General features: G+C 51.9%; 2 protein-coding genes across 2 annotated transcripts; one reads left to right on the top strand and one right to left on the bottom strand.

Annotated features, from left to right (window-relative positions):
* On the top strand, positions 1-933 carry LOC134562437 (olfactory receptor 14J1-like). The gene has a single exon (XM_063419833.1). It carries the CDS (start codon positions 1-3, stop codon positions 931-933), a length of 933 nt encoding a protein of 310 aa, XP_063275903.1.
* Positions 934-19,175: 18,242 nt separating this feature from the next.
* Positions 19,176-21,793, bottom strand: LOC134562334 (olfactory receptor 14A16-like). The gene is made up of 3 exons (XM_063419712.1): positions 21,580-21,793; positions 21,276-21,388; positions 19,176-20,126 (listed from the first exon to the last, which is right to left on the bottom strand). Exon 3 carries the CDS (start codon positions 20,100-20,102, stop codon positions 19,176-19,178), a length of 927 nt encoding a protein of 308 aa, XP_063275782.1. The 5' UTR covers positions 20,103-20,126; positions 21,276-21,388; positions 21,580-21,793.

Raw genomic sequence — 21,793 nt, 5'->3', positions numbered from 1 at the left:
ATGTCCAACAGCAGCTCCATCAGCCACTTCCTCCTGCTGCCATTGGCACACACGCAGCAGCTGCAGCTCCTGCACTTCTGCCTCTTCCTGGCCATCTCCCTGGCTGCCCTCCTGGCCAACGGCCTCATCATCAGCGCCGTAGCCTGCGGCCACCTCCTGCACAGCCCCATGTTCTTCTTCCTGCTCAACCTGGCCCTCAGCGACCTGGGCTCCATCTGCACCACTGTGCCCAAAGCCATGCACAATTCCCTCTGGGACACCACGAACATCTCCTATGAAGGATGTGCTGCACAGCTGTTTTTCTTTGCCTTTTTCATTACATCAGAATTTGCCCTTCTCACAGTCATGTGCTACGACCGCTACGTGTCCATCTGCAAACCCCTGCACTACGGGACCCTCCTGGGCAGCAGAGCTTGTGCCCACATGGCAGCAGCTGCCTGGGCCAGTGCCTTTCTCACTGCTCTGCTGCACACAGCCAATACATTTTCCCTGCCCCTGTGCCATGGCAATGCTCTGGGCCAGTTCTTCTGTGAAATCCCACACATCCTCAAGCTCTCCTGCTCCAAATCCTACCTCAGGGAACTTGGGCTTCTTGCTGTTACTGTCTGTTTATGTCTTGGCTGTTTTGTGTTCATTGTTTTCTCGTATGTGCAGATCTTCAGGGCTGTGCTGAGGATCCCCTCTGAGCAGGGACGGCACAAAGCCTTTTCCACCTGCCTCCCTCACCTGGCCATGCTCTCCCTGTTTGTCAGCACCTCATTTTCTGCCTCCCTGAAGCCCCCCTCCATCTCCTCCCCATCCCTGGACCTGGCACTGTCTGTTCTGTACTCGGTGGTGCCTCCCACCCTGAACCCCCTCATTTACAGCCTGAGGAACCAGGAGCTCAAGGCTGCAGTGTGGACACTGATCACTGTACGATTTCAGAAATATTAAACTGACGGTCAGTCCTGCAAAACACTTGTAATAAACGTCATCTTTATATAAAGCTTTGGTTGTCAGGTTTTCATTCCTTCTTTTAGTATTCAACATAGTTCACAAAGCAAGACTACTCTAAGTGTGTCTCTTTAATTTCTCTCTACTTTTGCTGTGGCCACAGACTGTGTCAGAGAGAGGCTGTGCTCTTGTTGGCTTTTAAACTAATTAAAGGTTCTCCCAGCAAAGTTTTCACCAGAGAGCCCCCTTTTGTTCCCTTCTCTGTGGCTGCAGCAGCAGTGTCTGTGTGCAGAGCTGGGGCAGATCAGTGCTGGCACAGCAGCTGTGCCCAGCAGCAGCAGCACTTGGTGTTGCCAGTGCTGCTGCCGTTGCTCTTCTCTGGACATGCTCCAGACCCTCCATGTCCTTCGTAAATTGGGGGCCCAGAACTGGACACAGCACTCGAGGTGCAGCCTCACCAGTGCCCAGCACAGGGGAAGAATCCCTGCCCTGCTCCTGCTGCCCACACCATTCCTGATCCAGGCCAGGAGCCATTGGCCTTCTTGCCCACCTGCCCACACTGCTGCCTCATGTCCAGCCTGCTGTCCAGCACTGCCCCACGTCCCTTTCTGCCTGCCCACTGTCCAGCCACTCTGTCCCCAGCCTGGAGCACTGCAGGGCTTGTTGTGGCCAAAGTGCAGGACCCGGCCCTTGGTCTTGTTCAGCCTCACCCTGTTGGATTTGGGCCCTGGATCCAGCCTGTGCAGGGCCCTGTGCACAGCCCTCCTACCCTCCAGCACATCCACACTCACACCCAGCTTGGTGTCACCTGCAAATTTGCTGATGCTGGACTCAATCCCCTCCTGCAGATCCTCAGTGCAGATATTGCAATCCCCGCTGGCTGCCTCTGATCCCTGGGCCATCCTGTGGGTGCCCTGGGATGGCTCTCAAGGGGATCTGTTCCATCCCCTTGCTGGGCACCCAGGGCAGGCTGACAGGCCTGCAGTTCCCCACATCCTCCTTGCAGCCCTTCTTGGGGATGGGCTCCCATTGGCACCTCCAGGCCTCTGGAACCTCCCTGCTGAGCCAGGACTGAGGAGAAATGATGGAGAGCAGCTTGGGGAGCTCATCCAGCAGCTCCCTCATGGCCCTAGGATGGATCCCATCTGGTCCCAGAGACACCTGTGAGCGTCTGAGTGGCTCAGCAGGTCCCCAGCTGCTTCCTCCTGGATTGCAGGGGGCCTCTTCTGCTCCCTGTGCCCATCTTCCAGGTCAGGAGAACTCTTGTCCTTAGGACAACTTTCTCATTCTTGTAAATGGAGACAAACAAGTTGTTTTGCAGCTCAGTCTTTTCCTCATAGCTGGCAACCATATCCCCTACAATATAGAATGGATGTTGTCCTTAGATTCCGTTTTGCCATTAATGTTTTTTAAAAATATTTTTTTATCCCTTACAGAAACTTCCAGATTAAGTCCTCTATGATCTTTCATCTCTTTAATTTACTTTGTGCATGACCTAACAACATCCTTAAACATTTCCTTAGTTTCCTGGCCTGTTGTCCAAAGGTTATGCATCCTCATTTTTCCCTGAATTCATGGACAAATGCTCCATGCTTAGCCAGGACTGTCACTTTCCTCACTAGCTCACTTCTTGGCTCAGAGGTACACCCTGCTCTTGCTCCTTCAAGATCTCTTTTTTTAAGTTTTTCCATCCTTCCTGGGCACCTTTTTTTCTTTAAGGGCTGTTTTCCTTTAAAAAATCAGTAACTTATTTGGCACTCCCTAAATTTGTGTCCTGAATTGGCCAAAGTCTGCTTACTATAGGTCCAGTGTAGAAGTTTTGTTGATGCGTCTCCTTCTGTCGCAAAGTATTTAAAAACTCAATAATTTCATGGTCACTGCACTCCAAACAGCATCTGACCACCACATCTCCCACCAGCCCTTCTCTGTGTGCGAACAGCAGGAGACAGAGCTCTCCTTGGCTGTGGCAAGAAAACGAAACCGCCCCAAAGTGCAGCTTGCAAGGTTCAGCCTGAAGGTGATGAGAAAGCAAAGTCCCTGCCAGGGTAGGATTTTGGTGCAGGAGGTATCCCAGCGTGAGCCTGGGCCATGGCCTGGCTCTGTGTGCCAGGAGCCGGCAGCGCTGGGTGCAGGGAGCCCAGGGAGGGCACAGAAATGCTGGGCTGAGAAATGCTGGGGGCACAGCGAGATGGGCGAGTGCAGCCGGCCAGGGCACAGGAGCAGCATGCACAGGGGGCACAGCCTGCAGGAGAGATGGCCCCGGGCTGGGCAGGGCTGGCAGGGCCACAGGCACCCAGGCCTTTGTCCCCTGGGCTCTGGCAGCGCCTCTGCAGCCCCACAGAAGGAACTTTCCTTTCAGGGCCTGCGCTTTGGCTCTGCCTGGGCCCTCCCTGAGGAGGCTGGCAGGGCTTGCAGGTTGATGCCATTTGTCCTTGCTGCACCTGCCATCCCCCTGCTCCACAAACAGCCCCGAGCCACCCGCCAGGGACAGGCCCTGCTGTGCCAGCCTGGGCTCAGGGCTTGGCCTTTCTGCTCCCTGCAGCCAGCCCAGGCCTTGCTCAGCATTGCAGTTCCCTGCTCACAGCCTTGGGCTCCCTGCAATCCTGCCCTCAAGGATCTGCTCTCAGCAGTGCCTGCACAGCCTTGGGCACTCCCTGGCCTCAGTGGGGCCCAGGGATGCTCCAAGGGACTTGGAGTTTTGCTTCTGACTCTTTGAGCAGCTTCTTCAACTTCTCTCAGTGCCTGGGGGTCCTGGACTCAGCCCCAAATCCACCGTGTGGCTGATGAAAATACAGAAAGCCTTCAGGATCTCCTTGTCTTCCTTCAATTGTCTTCAAGTCTTCAGGGCTTGTGCAGCTCATTGAAGTCCATTTGTAGTTCTTTTAGGGAGGAAGATTTCAAAGTGCACCTCATGACTTTTTATCTTCAATCAAGTGAGTATTTTTTTAGTTTTCAGATCAGAGAAGAGCTGATAGAAGCATTCCCCAGCTGATCTTGATGCTGAATGTCTCCTTAGGAGGTCTGGACATGGAGAAGAATGAGCCCCTTGAGGGCTGACCCTGTTTGGACAACCTGCTCCTCACCCCAACCTCACCATGTCTGACATGGCCCACCTGGGACTGACATCCCTGTGCCCTCCATCAGAACCTTGTCCCCTGAGCTCTGCAGCTCCATGTCCCAGCCCATTGCACCATGTCCCAGCTGCTCTCCTCAGGCCTCTGCCTGCACACAGGCCCAGGAGAAGTTTTCTTCTTGGCAAGGAAAGTATGGAAAAGCCTGAGCAGGTTTCCTGAACAACAAACCCCACTCAGGAACCACATGCTCAGTCCAGGCTGCCTAGAATGATGTCACCTTTCTACAAGGGACAGTGTGAGCAGAAATGATCTCTGTAAGCAGAATTCTCTGAGTCTTTCAGCTGAATTCTCTGTCCCTGTCCCTTCCCTGGATCTGTTGCAGATGGAAGCTGCTGGTGCCATCTTCCCCTTTAACCTCTCTTTTGAAAGCTGCCAGGTGTTCCCAGGTGTGCTCAGCAGGATTTGCTCCATGTTCCTACAAAGCTTTTGTGTTCCTCATGGAACGAAGGGGCCGTGGTGACACTGAGGGGGGACAGGGAAGCAAGGAGCCCACTGTGACCCTGGGGTCCCCTGGAACCAAGGGGCCACTGTGACACATCAGGGCCACGTGGATCCAGTGGCCACTGTGACACTGTGGGTCCAAGGAGACCGTGGTGGCAGCACTGGAACCTCCTGGAACCAAGGAGTCCATGGTGCCCCAGTGGGGCTGCACGGAGCCAATGGTCCATTGTCACCCTGCCCATCCTAGGAGTCCAGTGGACACTGGAAGCTCATGGAACCAGGCAGGCCCTTGTGACCCTGAAGGACTTGATGACCCCAAATATCCCTTGTGACACAGCAGGGCATCATTGGAACCAAGGAACCGCTGCTGAAAGTGTGGAAACTCCTGGAACCAGGGGCTGTTGTGGCACTGCAGAACCAGCACAGCTGCTGGACCTTGTCCCCTGGGCCTGCACAGCTCCTTGGGAGGCACGGCAGGAGCAGCACCCTGGGAGCCTCGGGAATGCCCCTCTGGGATCCATGGCGCACACTGCCAGGGTCTGCGATCCCAGATCCCAGCCAGGAAAAGATGTTCCTGCCCTTGAAGGCAAAGCTCTTCACAAGGAGCCAAAAGCCCAGTGAAGCAAGATCTTACAGTGACATTTCACTGCCAGCCTTCATAACTTCACCCATGGTTGTTGTAGCTCATGGATTGGGAATTAAATCAGGGGAGGATCTTTGGTGGGAGCTGCCCTGGCTCAAGACAGACACTGTGAAAGAAACAGCGGAGGCAGAAAAGGGCTCGAGAGAAAGGAGGACAGAAACACAGTCAGCTGAGAAGGTGGCACTCTGAAAAACAAACTGGAACTGATGGAAAATGAACAGGACAGAAGTCAATAATTCTGGAAGTTTTCTTTACTATCAAAATACATCCCACCCACCCAGCCCCACACAATCCCCATCCCACACCCTCAAATTTGGTTCCCATGTCTCCCAATCTCCTTCCAACCCCATCGCACCTCACAGGCTGTGGAATTGAGGTGTTTTGGCATGGGACTGATTTTTTTGAGGTGGGAACGAACCATTTTTGGGTAGGATTGAGGCCTTTTGGAGTAAGATTGAGTTGTTCTCAATGGGACTGAGTCCTTTTAAGGTGACAGATCAATCCATCTTGGCTTTTGGAATGCAAAGAGATGGAGAATACTGCCCCAAATCCCCCAAGAACCACAAATCTTCTAGAATCTGTCCCCAAACCCTAAATTCCCCCTCAAATGGTGGGACTCTACACATCTTTGATCCTTTTCTTTCTTTTTAGTCCAATTTCAAATGTTTTAAAGGGATGGAGATAAATCAGAAGAAAATGAGGGTCAAACCAAAAGGAGAACCAGCCAAGTGTCTTCCCAACACAGCTCACAGTAAATGTGGGTCACCAGGGCTCTGCCCAGTGTGGGTCCTCTGATGGGGGATGGAGTCAGGGCAGTGCACAAAGCCCTTCCTGCAGTCGGGACACTCCCAGGGCTTCCCTTACTGGTGGCTCTGTTGGTGTCTGGTCAAGTGAGAGCTCTGGGTGAAGCTCTTCCCACCCTGGAGACACTCGTAGGGCTGTTCCCTGGTGTGGATCCTCTGGTGGCAGATCAGGCTGGAGCTTGTGCTGAAGCTCTTCCCACATTCCCCACACTTGCAGGGCCTCTCCCAGTGTGGATGCACTGGTGCCTGATGAGGTGGGAGTTGTGCTTGAAGCCCTTCCTGCAGTCAGGGCAGCGGAAGGGCCTCTCCTCTGTGTGAATCTGCTGGTGCAGGAGGAGATGTGAGCTGGTCTGAAACCTCTTCCCACACTCAGGACACTCGTGGGGCCTCTCCCCTGTGTGGATCATCTGGTGGATGATCAGGTGGGAGCTGCAGCTGAAGCCCTTCCCACATTGCCCACACTCATTTGGCCATTCCCCAGTGTGGATCATGGAGGGGTGTCAGGGAGCAGATGGGTGCCCCTGTTATCCAGGAGGAGGCAGTCAGAGAACTGCTGAGCCCCTTGGATGTTCATAATCCATGGGCCCAGATGGGATCCAGCCCAGGGTGATGAGGGAGCTGGCAGATGAGCTTGTGAAGCCGCTCTCCATCTTTTCCCAACAGTCCTGGCTCACTGGTGAGGTTCCAGAGGAGTGGAAGCTGGGCAATGTGATGTGCATTCACAAGAAGAGTGGGTAGGAGGATCCTAGTAATTATAGGCCAGTTTGATATGGGAAACATATATATATAAAAATTCAGAATTTTAGAAACATTTAATGGGCTTAAGCAGATGGAGGGGTGTGGCCGAGTTTCTCAGGTATCGTGGGCATGATATGCTCACAGATACCATTTGAGCTATTCCAAACTAGGCCAAACTAGGCCTCAGGCCTGGGCCTAGTAGGCCGCAGAACGTTCAGCATACGTAGTAGCAGATAAACTTATCTCCTACTAGGTATGTGTTAAGGTATGGCCACTCGCAGCATGGAGGTAATGGCACTAGATCTCCGTAGCCACCTTAATCCTAGATTGCTTACATACTTCTGTATGTTCACCGCCTATCACCGTGCACCTGCTACTGTAAACTATTCGTTCTGTACTTAACCGGCCATCTCGCGGAATAAAGGGGAGTACGTGCTGGAAACCATACTGGTTGGTCTCGCGTTACTCTAGTCCCCAGTCTTTCCAGGGTTCGACAACAGTGGCGCCCGAAACTTAGAGACAGAGCCCTGGATTTTAATGAAATATTTAGCTTCGATGCTGTGTGATTATTTAGCTTAAATGCTGTGGATTATTTAGCTTCAATGCTGTTAATTAATTAGCTTAAATGCTGGAAGTCCTCGCTTGATTTTGGACGTGTGTGTGTCGCTTGCGAACTACAGTCCCAAATTTCCGAGGCAGGCTGGGGAGCGTCGGCTGATTGGATTGATTAGAAGGCGACAGTGCCACCCACTGTCAGTAGAAAGAAGGTAAGAGCAGCGGCGCGGATGGATTCACTCATGGAACGCGATTACATAGCTGCCATGCAGCTGCTAGCATCCATTGTCTCGAAACGGGGCGAAAAGATAAGGGATTCTGATATAAATCAGCTGGCCCAATGGGCTAAAAAGAAAGGAAAGTTACAGCAGCCCTCACTTTTGTTCAGCGAGACAGAATGGAAGGAGATCGGAGATTTACTGTGGGACTCGGTAGTTTCACAGGGGAAAGACGCAAAACTCTGTTCAGAGTTAGGCGTCACGTGGAAGAAAATTATAAATACGCTACAAACCTTTGCCGCGGAGCGCAGGGCTGCCCAAGCCGCGATTTCCGCATTGGAGAGAACGGCCCCTTGCTCTCCTGAACCGGAGACCGTTCCTTCCCAAGCGGAAGAGCGGAAAAAAGTATCCAGGGTTGCGAGATTTTTCGGAATTAATTCCACGCATCCGGTGAAAGGGAATGCGGCCCCCCTCTGTTCCTCCCTCCGTGATGTGGTAGACGTAGCCAGCCATGCGGTTGAGAGACCGAGCGAGAGGCCGGAAGTGTCCTTGCCGCGGTTCGGCGAGAATGGCGTGGGGGAGGAGACGAGCCAGCCGCCAGACCCGAGGGGCGTGGCGAAAGAGGAGGCAGGCGGGACCGGCAGCGGCGCAGGGCGGGCACAAGTGACGCAGCAAGGAGGCGGACTCGGAGGCGGTGCCACCGGCGGAGCGGAGCCAAACCCCTCCCCACCGGAACAGGAGCTGACGTCAGCTGCCCACATGACAAAAACAAAAACAGAGAACATGGCAGCGCCCATGACTGGATCGGACAACGCGAATTCGATTCAACCTGAGATCCCTGCGCCCCCACAGCCTGCATCAGTGGGACCCGCCACTCATCCACGAGCATCTCACTGTCCTCTGCCAGAATCTGACTCGGACGAGGAAGTTTTGGAATCGGATAACAGCTGTGCAACGCAAGCGCCGGAAAAGCCGCAGAGGTCAACGGAGCTGCAGCAAATTATAGCAGAGCTTGCTAAGCTCTCTAACCGGCAAAGTCAGCTAGAACAAAGGACGTTTGAATTATCCAAAACTTTCCCGCAGAAACCATGTACCATACAACCTCTGTCATCAATACAGAGCCAGCAGGCGTTGCCATCCAATGCCCAGCAGATGGCGCTGCCTGCCGAACAATCTGATCCGCTGCTGAACCGCTGGGCCGAAGTTAAAAAACATGCCATCCTCGATAAGGACTTTGAAGCAGCCAATGTTATAGCGTGCCCTGTGGTGATTGAGCAGAACGTTGCCAGATGGCAACCGCATGAATGGAAAGTACTGCAATCTGCAAAGCAGACAGTTAGCCAGTATGGAATTCGTGCGGAAGCTTCTAAAAGTATTATCCAATACATCTTCACTGCTGACCTCTTGTGCCCTGCTGACAGTTCTAACATTGCAGCACTTCTGCTCACGCCATCTCAATTTCTCATTTTTGAAAGGGAGTGGAGACGCCTGGCAACCGAGGAAGCCAATAGGCATCAAACAGTGGGAGATCCATTTTATGGGATTCAGCCGGACATGCTGACGGGCCAAGGAGCCTATGCCACGACAAATGTACAGCTGACTTTTCCCATCGAAATCCATCAACTCTCCCAGTCACCAGCCTACAGAGCTTTGTTGTTGGTGCCAGACAAAAAGAAGCCTCCATCCTATGCTAACATCAAGCAAGGAGCCACAGAATCGTTTGCTCAATTTATTGATCGTCTTTCTACGGCATTGAGAGATGCCCCAGATCTGCCTGACGAGGTGCGAGACCATCTGTTTCGTTCTCTGGCATTTGAGAACGCCAACGCACGCATGAAAACCATCCTGGCCTCCCTCCCTCAAGGCTGTGGCGTGGACGAAATGTTGGTGAGAGCAGCGAGAGCAGAACAGACGAACCAAACAGCAGCTTTCACAGCGGCAATGCAAAACGCAATGCAGCAACAGGGACATGTTATCGCAGCTGCATTGACGGGAAAGCCCTTCAACTGTTTTACTAATAACAAAAAATCAGCGGCAAAGTCCCAGTGCATCCGCTGTGGTGAAATGGGTCATTTCAGGCGGACCTGCCAAAAGCCTGTTTGGTGTCACCACTGCAATGTGGACACTCATGCCACAGAGGTCTGCAGGAAACAGGGAAACTTCACGGCCAGCGCGCCGAGGCAGCGCGCCAAGACACAAATAAATGCCTCAGCCCACCAGACTCCAAAAAAGACTCATTGAGACAGACCAGACCTGCTGCGTGGAGAAGCGTTGGTGTGGACATAACAGCAGCAGAAGAGGTCACCTTACAAGATAAAGAAGTCACCCTAATCCCAACTGATGTCTCTGAACCCATCTATAATACAATTTCCTCAGCTGGAGGTTTGATATTAGGAGGAGCCTCCACGAGCAAACAGGGTATTATGGTGGTGCCAGGAGTCATCAATGCAAATTACACTGGACAGTTAAAAGTAATGGTTTATGCCCTGCAGCCTCCTGTGACAATCCCAAAGGGGAGCAGGATTGCTCAGATCATCCCCTTTGAGAACATCCTACCACGTCGTCAGTCCCAAAAGCAGCCTGCGAAAGCCGAAGGCGGAGCTGAGAGCTTTGGATCTATGGGACACAATGTTTTCCTTACAGTGGATTTACACGAGCGGCCACGGATTGCAGTGAAACTGCAACGAGGCGATGAAATTATTGGCATGGAACCACTTCCAGACACCGGCGCAGACATATCTTTAATTAACAAATTACTTTGGCCTTCTCATTGGCCTTTGAAATCCCCCTATACCCGCGTTGTGGGCATAGGAGGCCTGACTGTTCCCTCAATAAGTGCAGATCCTATTCGGATCATCTTTGAAGATGGACAAGTGGTTGTGGCTCATCTATATGTTGTGCCAGTGCATGAAGAGATTCTGGGGCTGCTAGGAAGAGATGTGCTTTCCCAAATAGGGATGGTTTTGACTACTGACCGGCATTTTCTTTAGTGGCCACTGCAGAGCAGCCACCCATTTTAAAAATCACCTGGTTAACTGATACCCCTGTGTGGGTTGAGCAGTGGCCAATGACAGAGAAGAGGCTGCGAATTACCAAGCAATTGGTGCAGGAACAATTAGAAGCAGGTCACATTCGACCCTCAGTGAGTCCATGGAACACACCGATTTTTGTCATCCCTAAAAAATCAGGGAAATGGAGACTGCTACATGACCTTCGTAAGGTTAATGAGCAGATGCAAGCAATGGGTGCTCTGCAACCAGGCTTGCCAGCACCGACCATGATTCCGCAAGGGTGGGACATTGTGATCGTCGATTTGAAGGACTGTTTTTTCACTATCCCGCTCCACCCTCAAGATACTCAGCGCTTTGCCTTCACTGTGCCATCTATTAACAGAGCAGCGCCAGCACAACGGTATGAATGGGTAACTCTTCCTCAGGGAAGTCGTACCTCGCCTACCATGTGCCAGATATTCGTCAATTGGGCTTTGCAGCCAATTCGTCAACGTTTTTTCAATGCAATGATTTATCACTACGTCGATGACATCCTTGTTGCTACTAAGGAGCCTCTGCCCACAGAGGACTTGGACTGGCTAGTCACACAGTTAAAACATCGTGGTCTGACTGTGGCCCCGGAAAAAATACAACGATCAGCCCCGTGGAAGTACTTAGGATGGCTGATCACGAGTGCACAAATCCGGCCGCAGAAAATTACTTTACATACCAACATTTTAACGTTATATGACGCTCAGAGACTTTTTGGAGACCTGCAATGGGTTCGTCCCATTGTAGGAATCACCAATGAGGACTTGCAACCGTTTCTACCATGGCTACACGGTAATGATGCCAGTAGCCTTCGACAATGTACCCCTGAACAGCAACAAGCCTTAGTCAAGGTGTCAGAGAAGCTGCAACGGGGTTGGAGCATTCGCCGCATAGAACACCTGCCACTGTCACTGTTCCTCTCCAACGCAGATGTCTGTCCGTTTGCCATCATCTTTCAATGGCAAAAGAAGAAGGGGGAACACCAGTCTGGGTTAAAATCGACAGCTGGTGTGATTGAATGGGTGTTCTTGCCGGTGCAGCCAAAGAGTCGTGTTATGACAAGAACAGAAGCCCTTGCCGCGCTCATCAGGAAAGGGAGAGATAGGATTTTAGAGATTGATGGGGAAGAACCGGCAGATATCAGTGTTCCGATCAGAAATGAAGATCTGGACTGGAAACTGAGACATTCTGTGGAGCTGCAAGAAGCATTGTTGGGTTTTACAGGTGTGGTTCACAACCGACAGCCAAAGGGTCCGATGTGGACTCTGATTGCACGCCATCAGTGGCTGGAGAAGCCTTTGTGTTCCATGACACCTGTGGAAGGCAGAACAGTTTATACGGATGCTGGCCGAAAGACACAAAGAGCTGTGTGTGTGTGGAAACAGCAAGGAGAATGGAAGCAGCATTTAATCCACAGTGAAGCTGGAGACAGCTTGCAGACCATGGAACTGGGAGCAGTGTGTTGGGCTTTGCAAACCTGGAATAAGGAACCTCTTAATGTGGTGTCAGATTCTTTGTATGTGGTTGGAGTGGTACAAAGAATCGAAGATGCACTCATTAAGACCACTCAGAATCAGCGCCTCGGAGAACTATTTCTACGACTGAGGAGCATACTCAAACAGCTTCAGCATGCCTTTTGCGTGATGCACATTCGTAGTCATCAGTGCAGCAATGGTTTGGGAGAAGGCAATGCACGGGCAGATGCTGCAGTCAGTTGCGTTGCCCATGTCCCTCCTGAAAGCAAATTTGTCAGAGCTCGCAACAGCCACGAGAACTTCCATCAGAATGCTAGAGCTTTGCGTCGTCAATTTCAAATATCTATGAACGATGCACAGGGGATTGTGCGTGCCTGCCCTCAATGCAGTCATCACGGGCCAGGTCTTGGCCTAGGCACGAATCCTCGAGGAATGAAAGCCCTGGAACTGTGGCAAATGGATGTAACACACATCCCAGAGTTTGGAAAGTTGAAATAAGTTCATGTCACTATTGACACCTACTCCAAATTCATTTGGGCCACAGCACAAACTGGGGAAAGAGCTCTGCACGTTGAGAGACATTTGACTGTTTGCTTTTCAGTGATGAGAGTGCCTGCAGAAATCAAAACTGACAATGGTCCAGCTTATGTGGGACAACGAGTTGCTAGGTTTCTGCAAAAGTGGGGAGTCAAACATACTACCGGGATTCCTCACTCTCCTACTTGCCAAGCCATTGTGGAACGGGCTCATCGGACGCTGAAAGAGTATCTCGCAAAACAGAAGCAAAGCAATGATCTGGATGTGACCAATCGTTTATCTAAAGTACTGTTCACTTTAAATTACTTATGCCTAGCAGAAGGGCGAGAAGAGCCTGCAGTTGTCATCCACCACCAGGCTGTGAAAGAAGGGAGACCACAAGCAATTCCAGGACTTTACATATATCATAAGGACATGCGAACGGGTGAATGGCAGGGACCCAGTCCAGTCTTGTTTAATGGTCGCGGTTATATGTGTGTTTCTGCAGGAGAAGCAGGACCTGTCTGGGTGCCGAGTCGCTTTACCCGTGCATGTCCACAAGAAAAGATACCAACCGGCGGTGACACTCACAGAGACAGCGACGACTTACCTGAAGCACCTCAAGAAGACGCGGAGAGTGCTGAAAATTGACTGTTTTAATACTATATCATTGCACTGTTATTGTGTGACACTTAGAGGCACGATAAGTTCTTGGTTAGGGTTTTAGGTTGATAGCCTGCGTGCTACACTGTGTGCTTGTCACAATGGGTGAAATGTTAAGCATGAGGGTGTTGGTTTTAATCAGTGTGGTAGTAAAAATAAGAGCAGGGATGTTTGACATTGACACAAGGGAGAACATGTGGGTTACTTGGGCCAAACAAACTAAACAGGATTCCTTTTGTTTATCTCTAGCGACGTCATCCAATCCTTTTAGAACCTGCTTGATTGGAGTTCCACTGACCTCCATGGCAGAGTTCAAGTCTTTAACCCCTGTCAGCATTGACCCAAAAGGTGCTTTAGGGCCACAAGCTGCTGCCATAGCGCGAAACCTTCGAACTGCTGGTCCAGAACCTCAGGAGCTTGATCTCTTAGGTTCTGTGCCAGGAAACTATTGTCTTGTCTTTGGGCGCTTTGCAGTGAATTCAAGTCTATTAATCATAGATGAGCAGCAATTGAAAGGCCACGCTACGTGGCTGTCCCCTCATTCACCATTGTATTACAATTACTCTGAGTATTGTAATAGTTGGGTCAGATCTGTCACGCAATTGACAACAGCTGCTAAGAGATTGCCACCAGGAATCTTTTTAGTTTGCGGAGATAGAGCATGGTCCACAGTACCTCCAAACAGTGTCGGAGGACCGTGTTATTTTGGTAAACTAACTCTGTTCGCACCTAGTATTCACCAGGTTCTAGGCTTGCCAAGGAAGGCTCAACGAGTCAAGCGCAGTATGTCTCAACTAGGTCCCAACTGCAAAGATCAAGTTACCCTATGGCAGCCTCCAGCCGTGATCTCAGCATCCATTTTTGCCCCAGGAGTTGCTTCAGCACAAGCCCTCACACAACTGAAACATTTAGCCTGCTGGACAGGGAAACAGATTAACATAACGACGAAGTTGTTGAGTGAGCTTGCTGAAGATGTTAGTGGCATTCGCCATTCAGTGCTCCAGAACCGAGCCGCGATTGACTTCCTTCTTTTGGCTCAGGGGCATGGATGCGAAGAGTTTGAAGGCATGTGCTGCATGAATTTATCAGACCACTCACGGTCGATACATCAGCAGTTAGCGCAGTTGAGGGACAACATGAAACATCTTGTAGTTGAGAACACTCCGTTTGACAATTGGCTGAAGTCTTGGAATCTCACTGGGTGGATTGTGGATTTAATTCGTTTTGGTATAATGATCTTTATTGCTGTCATAGTAGTTTTGACAATAGTGCCTTGCTTGATACAATGCATGCGCAAATTAGCTGACCGTGCCTTAACGTCAGTTTGGATAGCCCAAAAAGAAAAAGGGGGAACTGTGGCCGAGTTTCTCAGGTATCGTGGGCATGATATGCTCACAGATGCCATTTGAGCTATTCCAGACTAGGCCAAACTAGGCCTCAGGCCTGGGCCTAGTAGGCCGCAGAACGTTCAGCATACGTAGTAGCAGATAAACTTATCTCCTGCTAGGTATGTGTTAAGGTATGGCCACTCGCAGCATGGAGGTAATGGCACTAGATCTCCGTAGCCACCTTAATCCTAGATTGCTTACATACTTCTGTATGCTCACCGCCTATCACAATGCACCTGCTACTGTAAACTATCTGCTCTGTACTTAACCGGCCATCTCGCGGAATAAAGCGGAGTTCGTGCTGGAAACCATACTGGTTTGGTCTCACGTTACTCTAGTCCCCAGTCTTTCCAGGGTTCGACAACAACCAACCGTTGTCCTTTTTTAGATGCAGGAGGGAACTTAGTAACTATAGATAAGGAGAAGGCAGAGGTGCTTAACGCCTTCTTTGCCTCAGTTTTTACTGGGAAGACTAGCCTTCAGGACAGTTGTCCTCTTGAATTGGCAAATGGTATCAGGGAGCTGAATGGTCCCCCTGTTATTCAGGAGGAGGCAGTCAGAGAACTATTGAGATTTTTGGTTTTTCATAAATCTAGGGGCTGTAAGAGTCGGTCCGAAGATCCCTCATCTGTCTCACGATTGTCAGAGGCTGAGACCCCAAGAATCCTAAACTACAGCACAGGAGTTCTGGCCTGATTGAGATGGGACCCAGGTTTCTCCTTGCAGATGCATTCACTGGACCAAGGTCGCCCCCTCAGAGACCCGTGCAGGAGCAATGGAAACTGTCACGGTATCTGGGACGTGTTTGCAGAGGCTGTGTTTTCTCTCACTGACTGTGCTGTACCTGCTGCAAAGCCCAGCCTGCCCTGCTCCTTCACTGTGCAAGAAAACCTGCAAAACTCAAGAGATCTCTCCCCGTTCTGGCCTGCTGCCCCTCGCCTCGAAAAAGAACTGGATAAGCTCCCCGAAAAAGAGAGCCTCGGAGGCCTCCCCAATGGACAAGACGGATCTATTGGCACACCACAAGGACTGCAAAGGTGTCGATTGGTCCCAGCATCACGAGGATTCACGTCTGCTGTCGGTAGCTATACCCCCCCCCCCCTTCCCTCTTTTCTCTCTCTCTCTTTCTTTCCCTTCTCTTCTATTGCATATTGTGGGTATCAATAAAGATACATTGATTTTACATAAATTAACTTCTCTTTGCTTCTTTTTGCACTTTGAAATCAAAACGAACCATCAAAATGAACAACCATCCATCGGATCGTGACACACTCCCACTGCCAAGGAAAGCTCTGGCTGCTGCTGTTCACAGACAGAGAAGGGCTGGTGGGAGAGGTGGTGGTGGGTCCCTGCCTGGGTACAGTCACCATGAAATGATCAAGTTTCCAATATTCTGTGAAAGAAGGAGGGGCATCAACAAAACTTCTACACTGCAGTTACGGACTGCAGACTTTGGCCTGTTCAGGATGCAGATTTGGGGAGTACCGAATCAGGTACTGATTTTTCTAAAGGAAACAGAGCCTAAAAACAAGGGTGTCCAGGATGGACACATTTCAAGAAGGAAATCTTAAGGGAACAGGGCAGCCTGTCCTGGTGTGCCAAAAGATGAGCCAGTGAGAAAAATGACTGGCCTGGCTGACTATGGAGCTTTTGTGGGAACTCAGGGAAGAAAAAGAGGGTGCATCACCTTTGGAAAGAAGGTCAGGAAACTTAAAAAGTGTTTAAGGATGTTGTTAGGTAAGGAAGAAAGAAAAATGAGAGAGAGGAAATCTCAATCAGAGATTAATTTGGCCACTTCCGTGAAAAATAATTGAAAATGTTTCTATGAATAAATTAATATCAAAACAAGGAAAAAAGAGAACCACCAGTCTTTATCAGATGCAGAGGAGAATAGAGTAACTAATAATGAGGAGAAGGCTGATCTGCTTAATACCTTGTTTCTCTCAAATTTCTACAGTAAGCAAGGTTGTCCTCAAGAAAAGAGTTCTCCTGAGCTGGTAGATGGGGACAGGGAGCCGAAGACTAGCCCTCCAATCCAGCAGGAAGCAGCTGGGAACCTGCTGAGCCACTCAGATGCTCACAGGTGTCTCTGGGACCAGATGGGATCCATGCTAGGGCCATGAGGGAGCTGCTGGATGAGCTCCCCAAGCTGCTCTCCATCATTTCTCCTCAGTCCTGGCTCAGCAGGGAGGGCCCAGAGGCCTGGAGGTGCCAATGGGAGCCCATCCCCAAGAAGGGCTGCAAGGAGGATGTGGGGAACTGCAGGCCTGTCAGCCTGCCCTGGGTGCCCAGCAAGGGGATGGAACAGATCCCCTTGAGAGCCATCCCAGGGCACCCCCAGGATGGCCCAGGGATCAGAGGCAGCCAGCGGGGATTGCAATATCTGCACTGAGGATCTGCAGGAGGGGATTGAGTCCAGCATCAGCAAATTTGCAGGTGACACCAAGCTGGGTGTGAGTGTGGATGTGCTGGAGGGTAGGAGGGCTCTGCACAGGGCCCTGCACAGGCTGGATCCAGGGCCCAAATCCAACAGCGTGAGGCTGAACAAGACCAAGGGCCGGGTCCTGCACTTTGGCCACAACAAGCCCTGCAGTGCTCCAGGCTGGGGACAGAGTGGCTGGACAGTGGGCAGGCAGAAAGGGACGTGGGGCAGTGCTGGACAGCAGGCTGGACATGAGGCAGCAGTGTGGGCAGGTGGGCAAGAAGGCCAATGGCTCCTGGTCTGGATCAGGAATGGTGTGGGCAGCAGGAGCAGGGCAGGGATTCTTCCCCTGTGCTGGGCACTGGTGAGGCTGCACCTCGAGTGCTGTGTCCAGTTCTGGGCCCCCAATTTAGGAAGGACATGGAGGGGCTGGAGCATGTCCAGAGAAGGGCAACAAGGCTGGTGAGGGGTGTGGAACACAAGTGCTGTGAGGAGTGGCTGAGGGAGCTGGGGTTGTTTATCCTGGAGAAGAGGAGGCTCAGGGGAGACAAGGTGGTGTCAGGGCACAGGTTGGACTTGATGATCTCCAAGGTCTTTTCCAACCTTGCTGATTCTGTGATTCTGTGAAACCACCCTTGGAGCAGTTGCAGGATGAGCCCTGGGCCTCCTCTTGAGATGGTGCAGCAGCCCATGTTCCTCAGCTTCTCCTCACAGCCCCAAAGCCCATCCTGTCAGTCCTGCAGAGCCTCTGCAGCCCCTCCTCATTGCCCAGAGCAGGGAGCCCCACAGGCAGACACAGCAGGGCAGATGTGCCCCCCTGGCCTGTGGTGCCTCTGGCAAGGGAGCAGCAGGAGGCCCTGCAGGAGCCTGCAGACAATTCCTGAAGCACTTGGAGGATGATCCTGCTCCCCAAGGGACGTTCCCATGGTGCCACCTAAAGAAGTGAAATGAGGAGTGGGGCCAGAGAGGAAAGGGAAACCAGGGATGGCCTCTTTACTGGGGAGGAGACAGGGATGGCAACAGGACGCAAGTTGGATTAGGAAAAAGAAAAGAAAGCAAAGGTGAAACAAAGGAAATGCCGTGGGCAGTTTGGGGGTCGCAGCTAGGCAGCCCAACCTGAGTCTGAACAATGTCTGTGGTGGCACAGAAAACTCACAGCCCATGGGAACAAACATTTTGCCTGACATCAGAGGCCATGAGAAACCAGAGTGGTTTCCCTCCTGTCCCCCAGCCCTTCCTGGCCCCAGGGGCTGATGGCATTTGTGCTCACTCAGGTTCATCTCCCCACACCAACACCATGGGGGTGCTGACGCCTGCTCTGGGCAGTGCAAACAGGGGCTCCTGAGGCAGTGCAGCCGTGGCTGTGCCTGCAAGGATGCAGCACCTGTGTGAGCTGGGGAGAGGCCGGGGCTGCAGAGGGGGGATGTTGTTGGCAGGTGCATGAGGACGCTCTGGGACGCTGCCCTGAGGTGTCCAGCGCAGAGGGGATGGATCAGCCCCTGCTCTGCTGCTCCTTCCTGTCTCCCCCAGGGACCTTGCAGAGCCCCAGCCATGCTGTTTGCCCCCAGCCTGCCCACGGCCAGCCTGGGGCTGCTGACGGGGCTTTTCTGTGCTGAGCCTTGGCCTGGCCGTGTTGTGGAGAGAGCCTGGGCAAGGAGCCTGCAGCCCCCAGGCCCTGGCCTGAGGCGTCAGCGCTGCCCCAGCAGTGCCCATGGCCTGTCCCTGCTGCAGCCCCAGCACTGCCACCCCCAGCCCTGTGCCCGGCCCTGAGAGCACTCAGGCCCTACAGCAACAGCAGGGCCAGGAGGGCAGCGGGGCAGGGCCACGGCAGCAGCACTGGCAACACCAAGTGCTGCTGCTGCTGGGCACTGCTGCTGTGACAGCACTGATCTGCCCCAGCTCTGCACACAGACATTGCTGCTGCAGCCACAGAGAAGGAAACAAAAGGGGATTTCCAGTGAAAACTCTGCTGGGAGGTCCTTTCATTCACTTAAAGCTTCTGTGAGCACAGCTCGTTATTGACACAGTCTAGGGTGAGAGAAAATGAGGAGATTTACAAGACAGTAAAGGTCACAAACAATGGCCTTGTTTTGGGAACATCATTGAAAACTAAAACAAAGGAAAACCCTGAAAACCAAACCAACAAGTGCTAGAAAGATGACTTTTATTAGAAGTGATTTCCAGAAACAGGCCAGCAGTTTAGTGTTAATTAAATGGTCCAGTTATCAGTGTCCACACTGCAGCCTTGAGCTCCTGGTTCCTCCGGCTGTAGATGAGGGGGTTCAGGGCTGGAGGCACCACCGAGTACAGAACTGACACTGACAGATCCAGAGATGGGGAGGAGATGGAGGGGGGCTTCAGGTAGGCAAATGTGCCAGTGCTGAGGAACAGGGAGAGCACGGCCAGGTGAGGGAGGCAGGTGGAAAAGGCTTTGTGCCGTCCCTGCTCAGAGGGGATCCTCAGCACAGCCCTGAAGATCTGCACATAGGAGAAAACAATGAACACAAAACAACCAAAATATAGAAAAGCACTTAGCACAAGAAGCCCAAGTTCTCTGAGGTAGGATTTGGAGCAGGAGAGCTTGAGGATGTGTGGGATTTCACAGAAGAACTGGCCCAGGGCATTGCCATGGCACAGGGGCAGGGAAAATGTATTGGCTGTGTGCAGCAGAGCATAGAGAAAGGCACTGGCCCAGGCAGCTGCTGCCATGTGGGCACAAGCTCTGCTGCCCAGGAGGGTCCCGTAGTGCAGGGGTTTGTAGATGGACACGTAGCGGTCGTAGCACATGATGGTCAAGAGACAGTACTCTGCTCCAATGAAAAAGAAAAACAGAAAGAGCTGTGCAGCACATCCTTCATAGGAGATGCTCCTGGTGTCCCAGAGGGAATTGTGCATGGCTTTGGGGACAGTGGTGAGGATGGAGCCCAGGTCGCTGAGGGCCAGGTTGAGCAGGAAGAAGAACATGGGGCTGTGCAGGAGGTGGCCGCAGGCTACGGCGCTGATGATGAGGCCGTTGGCCAGGAGGGCAGCCAGGGAGATGGCCAGGAAGAGGCAGAAGTGCAGGAGCTGCAGCTGCCGCGTGTGTGCCAATGGCAGCAGGAGGAAGTGGCTGATGGAGCTGCTGTTGGACATTTGCTGTGTCTGAACATGGGAACCTGTTCAAGGAGAAAAGGACAGTGAAGAGTTAGAGGAGATACCTGTAACTAAAATCAAAGCTGTTTTCCATACACACTCTCCTGAAACACACAGACACCCTTTTGTGTTTAAGAGTTCTGCAGTTTGCTTTATAAGCTCCCACATGTCTTTCCTGGTAATCTTGGATATCAGAAAGCCTCAGCATTTCTGCTGCCCCCAGGGAGAACAGAGAAAGTTCTGTGAGGCAAAGTGATGAGTGGAGAGTGAGGGAACATGGGAGGTCATTCTGATCTGTTTAGAAGTTCTCTGGGCTTTAGCCTTTTGCAGATGGAAGGTGATTACCTTACCATGTTTCCCCTAAAAAAATTACCTTCTGAAAGCCGATGGATCCACCACAGCCCAGCAACACATTTGTATCCAAGGACTCATGTTGCTCCTTCCAAGAACCTAAGAGCATTTCCAGTGTCAGAACACCTCTGCCTTTCTCTATGGGTCTTTCAGATAACACAAAGATGCTACAGGAAAGGTCCAAATCCTGGAGGGAAGCTCCCAGCTTGAAAGGAAATTTTTGGGAGACTTCCAAGTGTCCTAATGATGGCATTGGACTGATGGAGATGGAGCTCCTTCCCTGGCTGCACTGACAGCATTGCCCACAGCCGGGCACTGGGGACAGCGTCACCCTGAGCCAGCTGTGCCCCCTCCCAGAGCCCCCCAGTGCCGGGCAGCTGCTCCCAGCCCTGTGCTCTGCAGAGGGAACTGGGCCCGGGGCTGCAGAGCTGCCCCATGGCTCTGCTGCAGCTCTGCCTGCACAGGAGGGGCTTCACACCTTGGACCCCCGGCCCTGAGGGCAGAGGCTTGGCTGGGGGACAGGAGGGAGGGGGCTTGTTCAGAGGGAGGGGCTGCACTGGAGGGGCTCCTGTGGAGATCTCTAAACTCTCCCTGCCACAACATTTCTGGGTTTTGTTTTCTCTCACTGCCTGACCTTCTCTCTGCTTCCTGGAGATTTTCCCCTGGAAGTGTTTCCCTGTGCCTGATCTCTCCCTGCCAGCACTCACAGACCCCAAATCTCTGTGCACTCTCCTTGGCCCTACTGAATCCTGCCTGTTTGCAGGGCACTGGCTGGGGGAAGGTTCTGTTTGGAGCTTAGAGAAAGGACAGGTCAGACTAAGCCTGATGGCTCCAGCAAAGGTGACACTGGTGCTGTCCATGGGCAGAGGAGTGGCTGAAAGCACTTTAGGAAACTCCTGCATAGCACTGGAGGTACAGTTCAGATGCCTTAAGAACTTTAAACATGAAGAAGTCATGTATTATTTATCCCTCCAAATCCAAAGGAGTAAGAAAACGGAAAAAAAAAAAAAAAGACTCCGTAAAAATTATCTTTAAAAAATTATTGTCTTGGAAATATTCCTGGAGTGAGTGAAAGCCCTGAGCTTGTCCTCATGCATACAGCAGAGATAGTTTGAGTTGTACTTACAGAATCCAGAGTCAGTGGGATGTTCCAGCTTGAGGAGATCTCTGCAGGAGCTGCAGCTGCATTGTCCTGCAGCCATAGAATTCCAGTGTCAAGGGCTGCGAATGATTCTCCCCCAGTCACTTCTCAGCATTTTCCCAGCCCTGACTGATTGAAGCTCTCTGTGCCTCTGTGCTGTGCCCGGAGTGGCTGCAGGCAGTGCCTTCAGCCCTGCTGG

The sequence above is a fragment of the Prinia subflava genome, chromosome 27 (assembly GCF_021018805.1).
Source record: "Prinia subflava isolate CZ2003 ecotype Zambia chromosome 27, Cam_Psub_1.2, whole genome shotgun sequence".
Taxonomy (NCBI): domain Eukaryota; kingdom Metazoa; phylum Chordata; class Aves; order Passeriformes; family Cisticolidae; genus Prinia; species Prinia subflava.
Note: the sequence above shows the minus strand (reverse complement) of the source record. Positions and strands in the feature narration are given on the sequence as shown.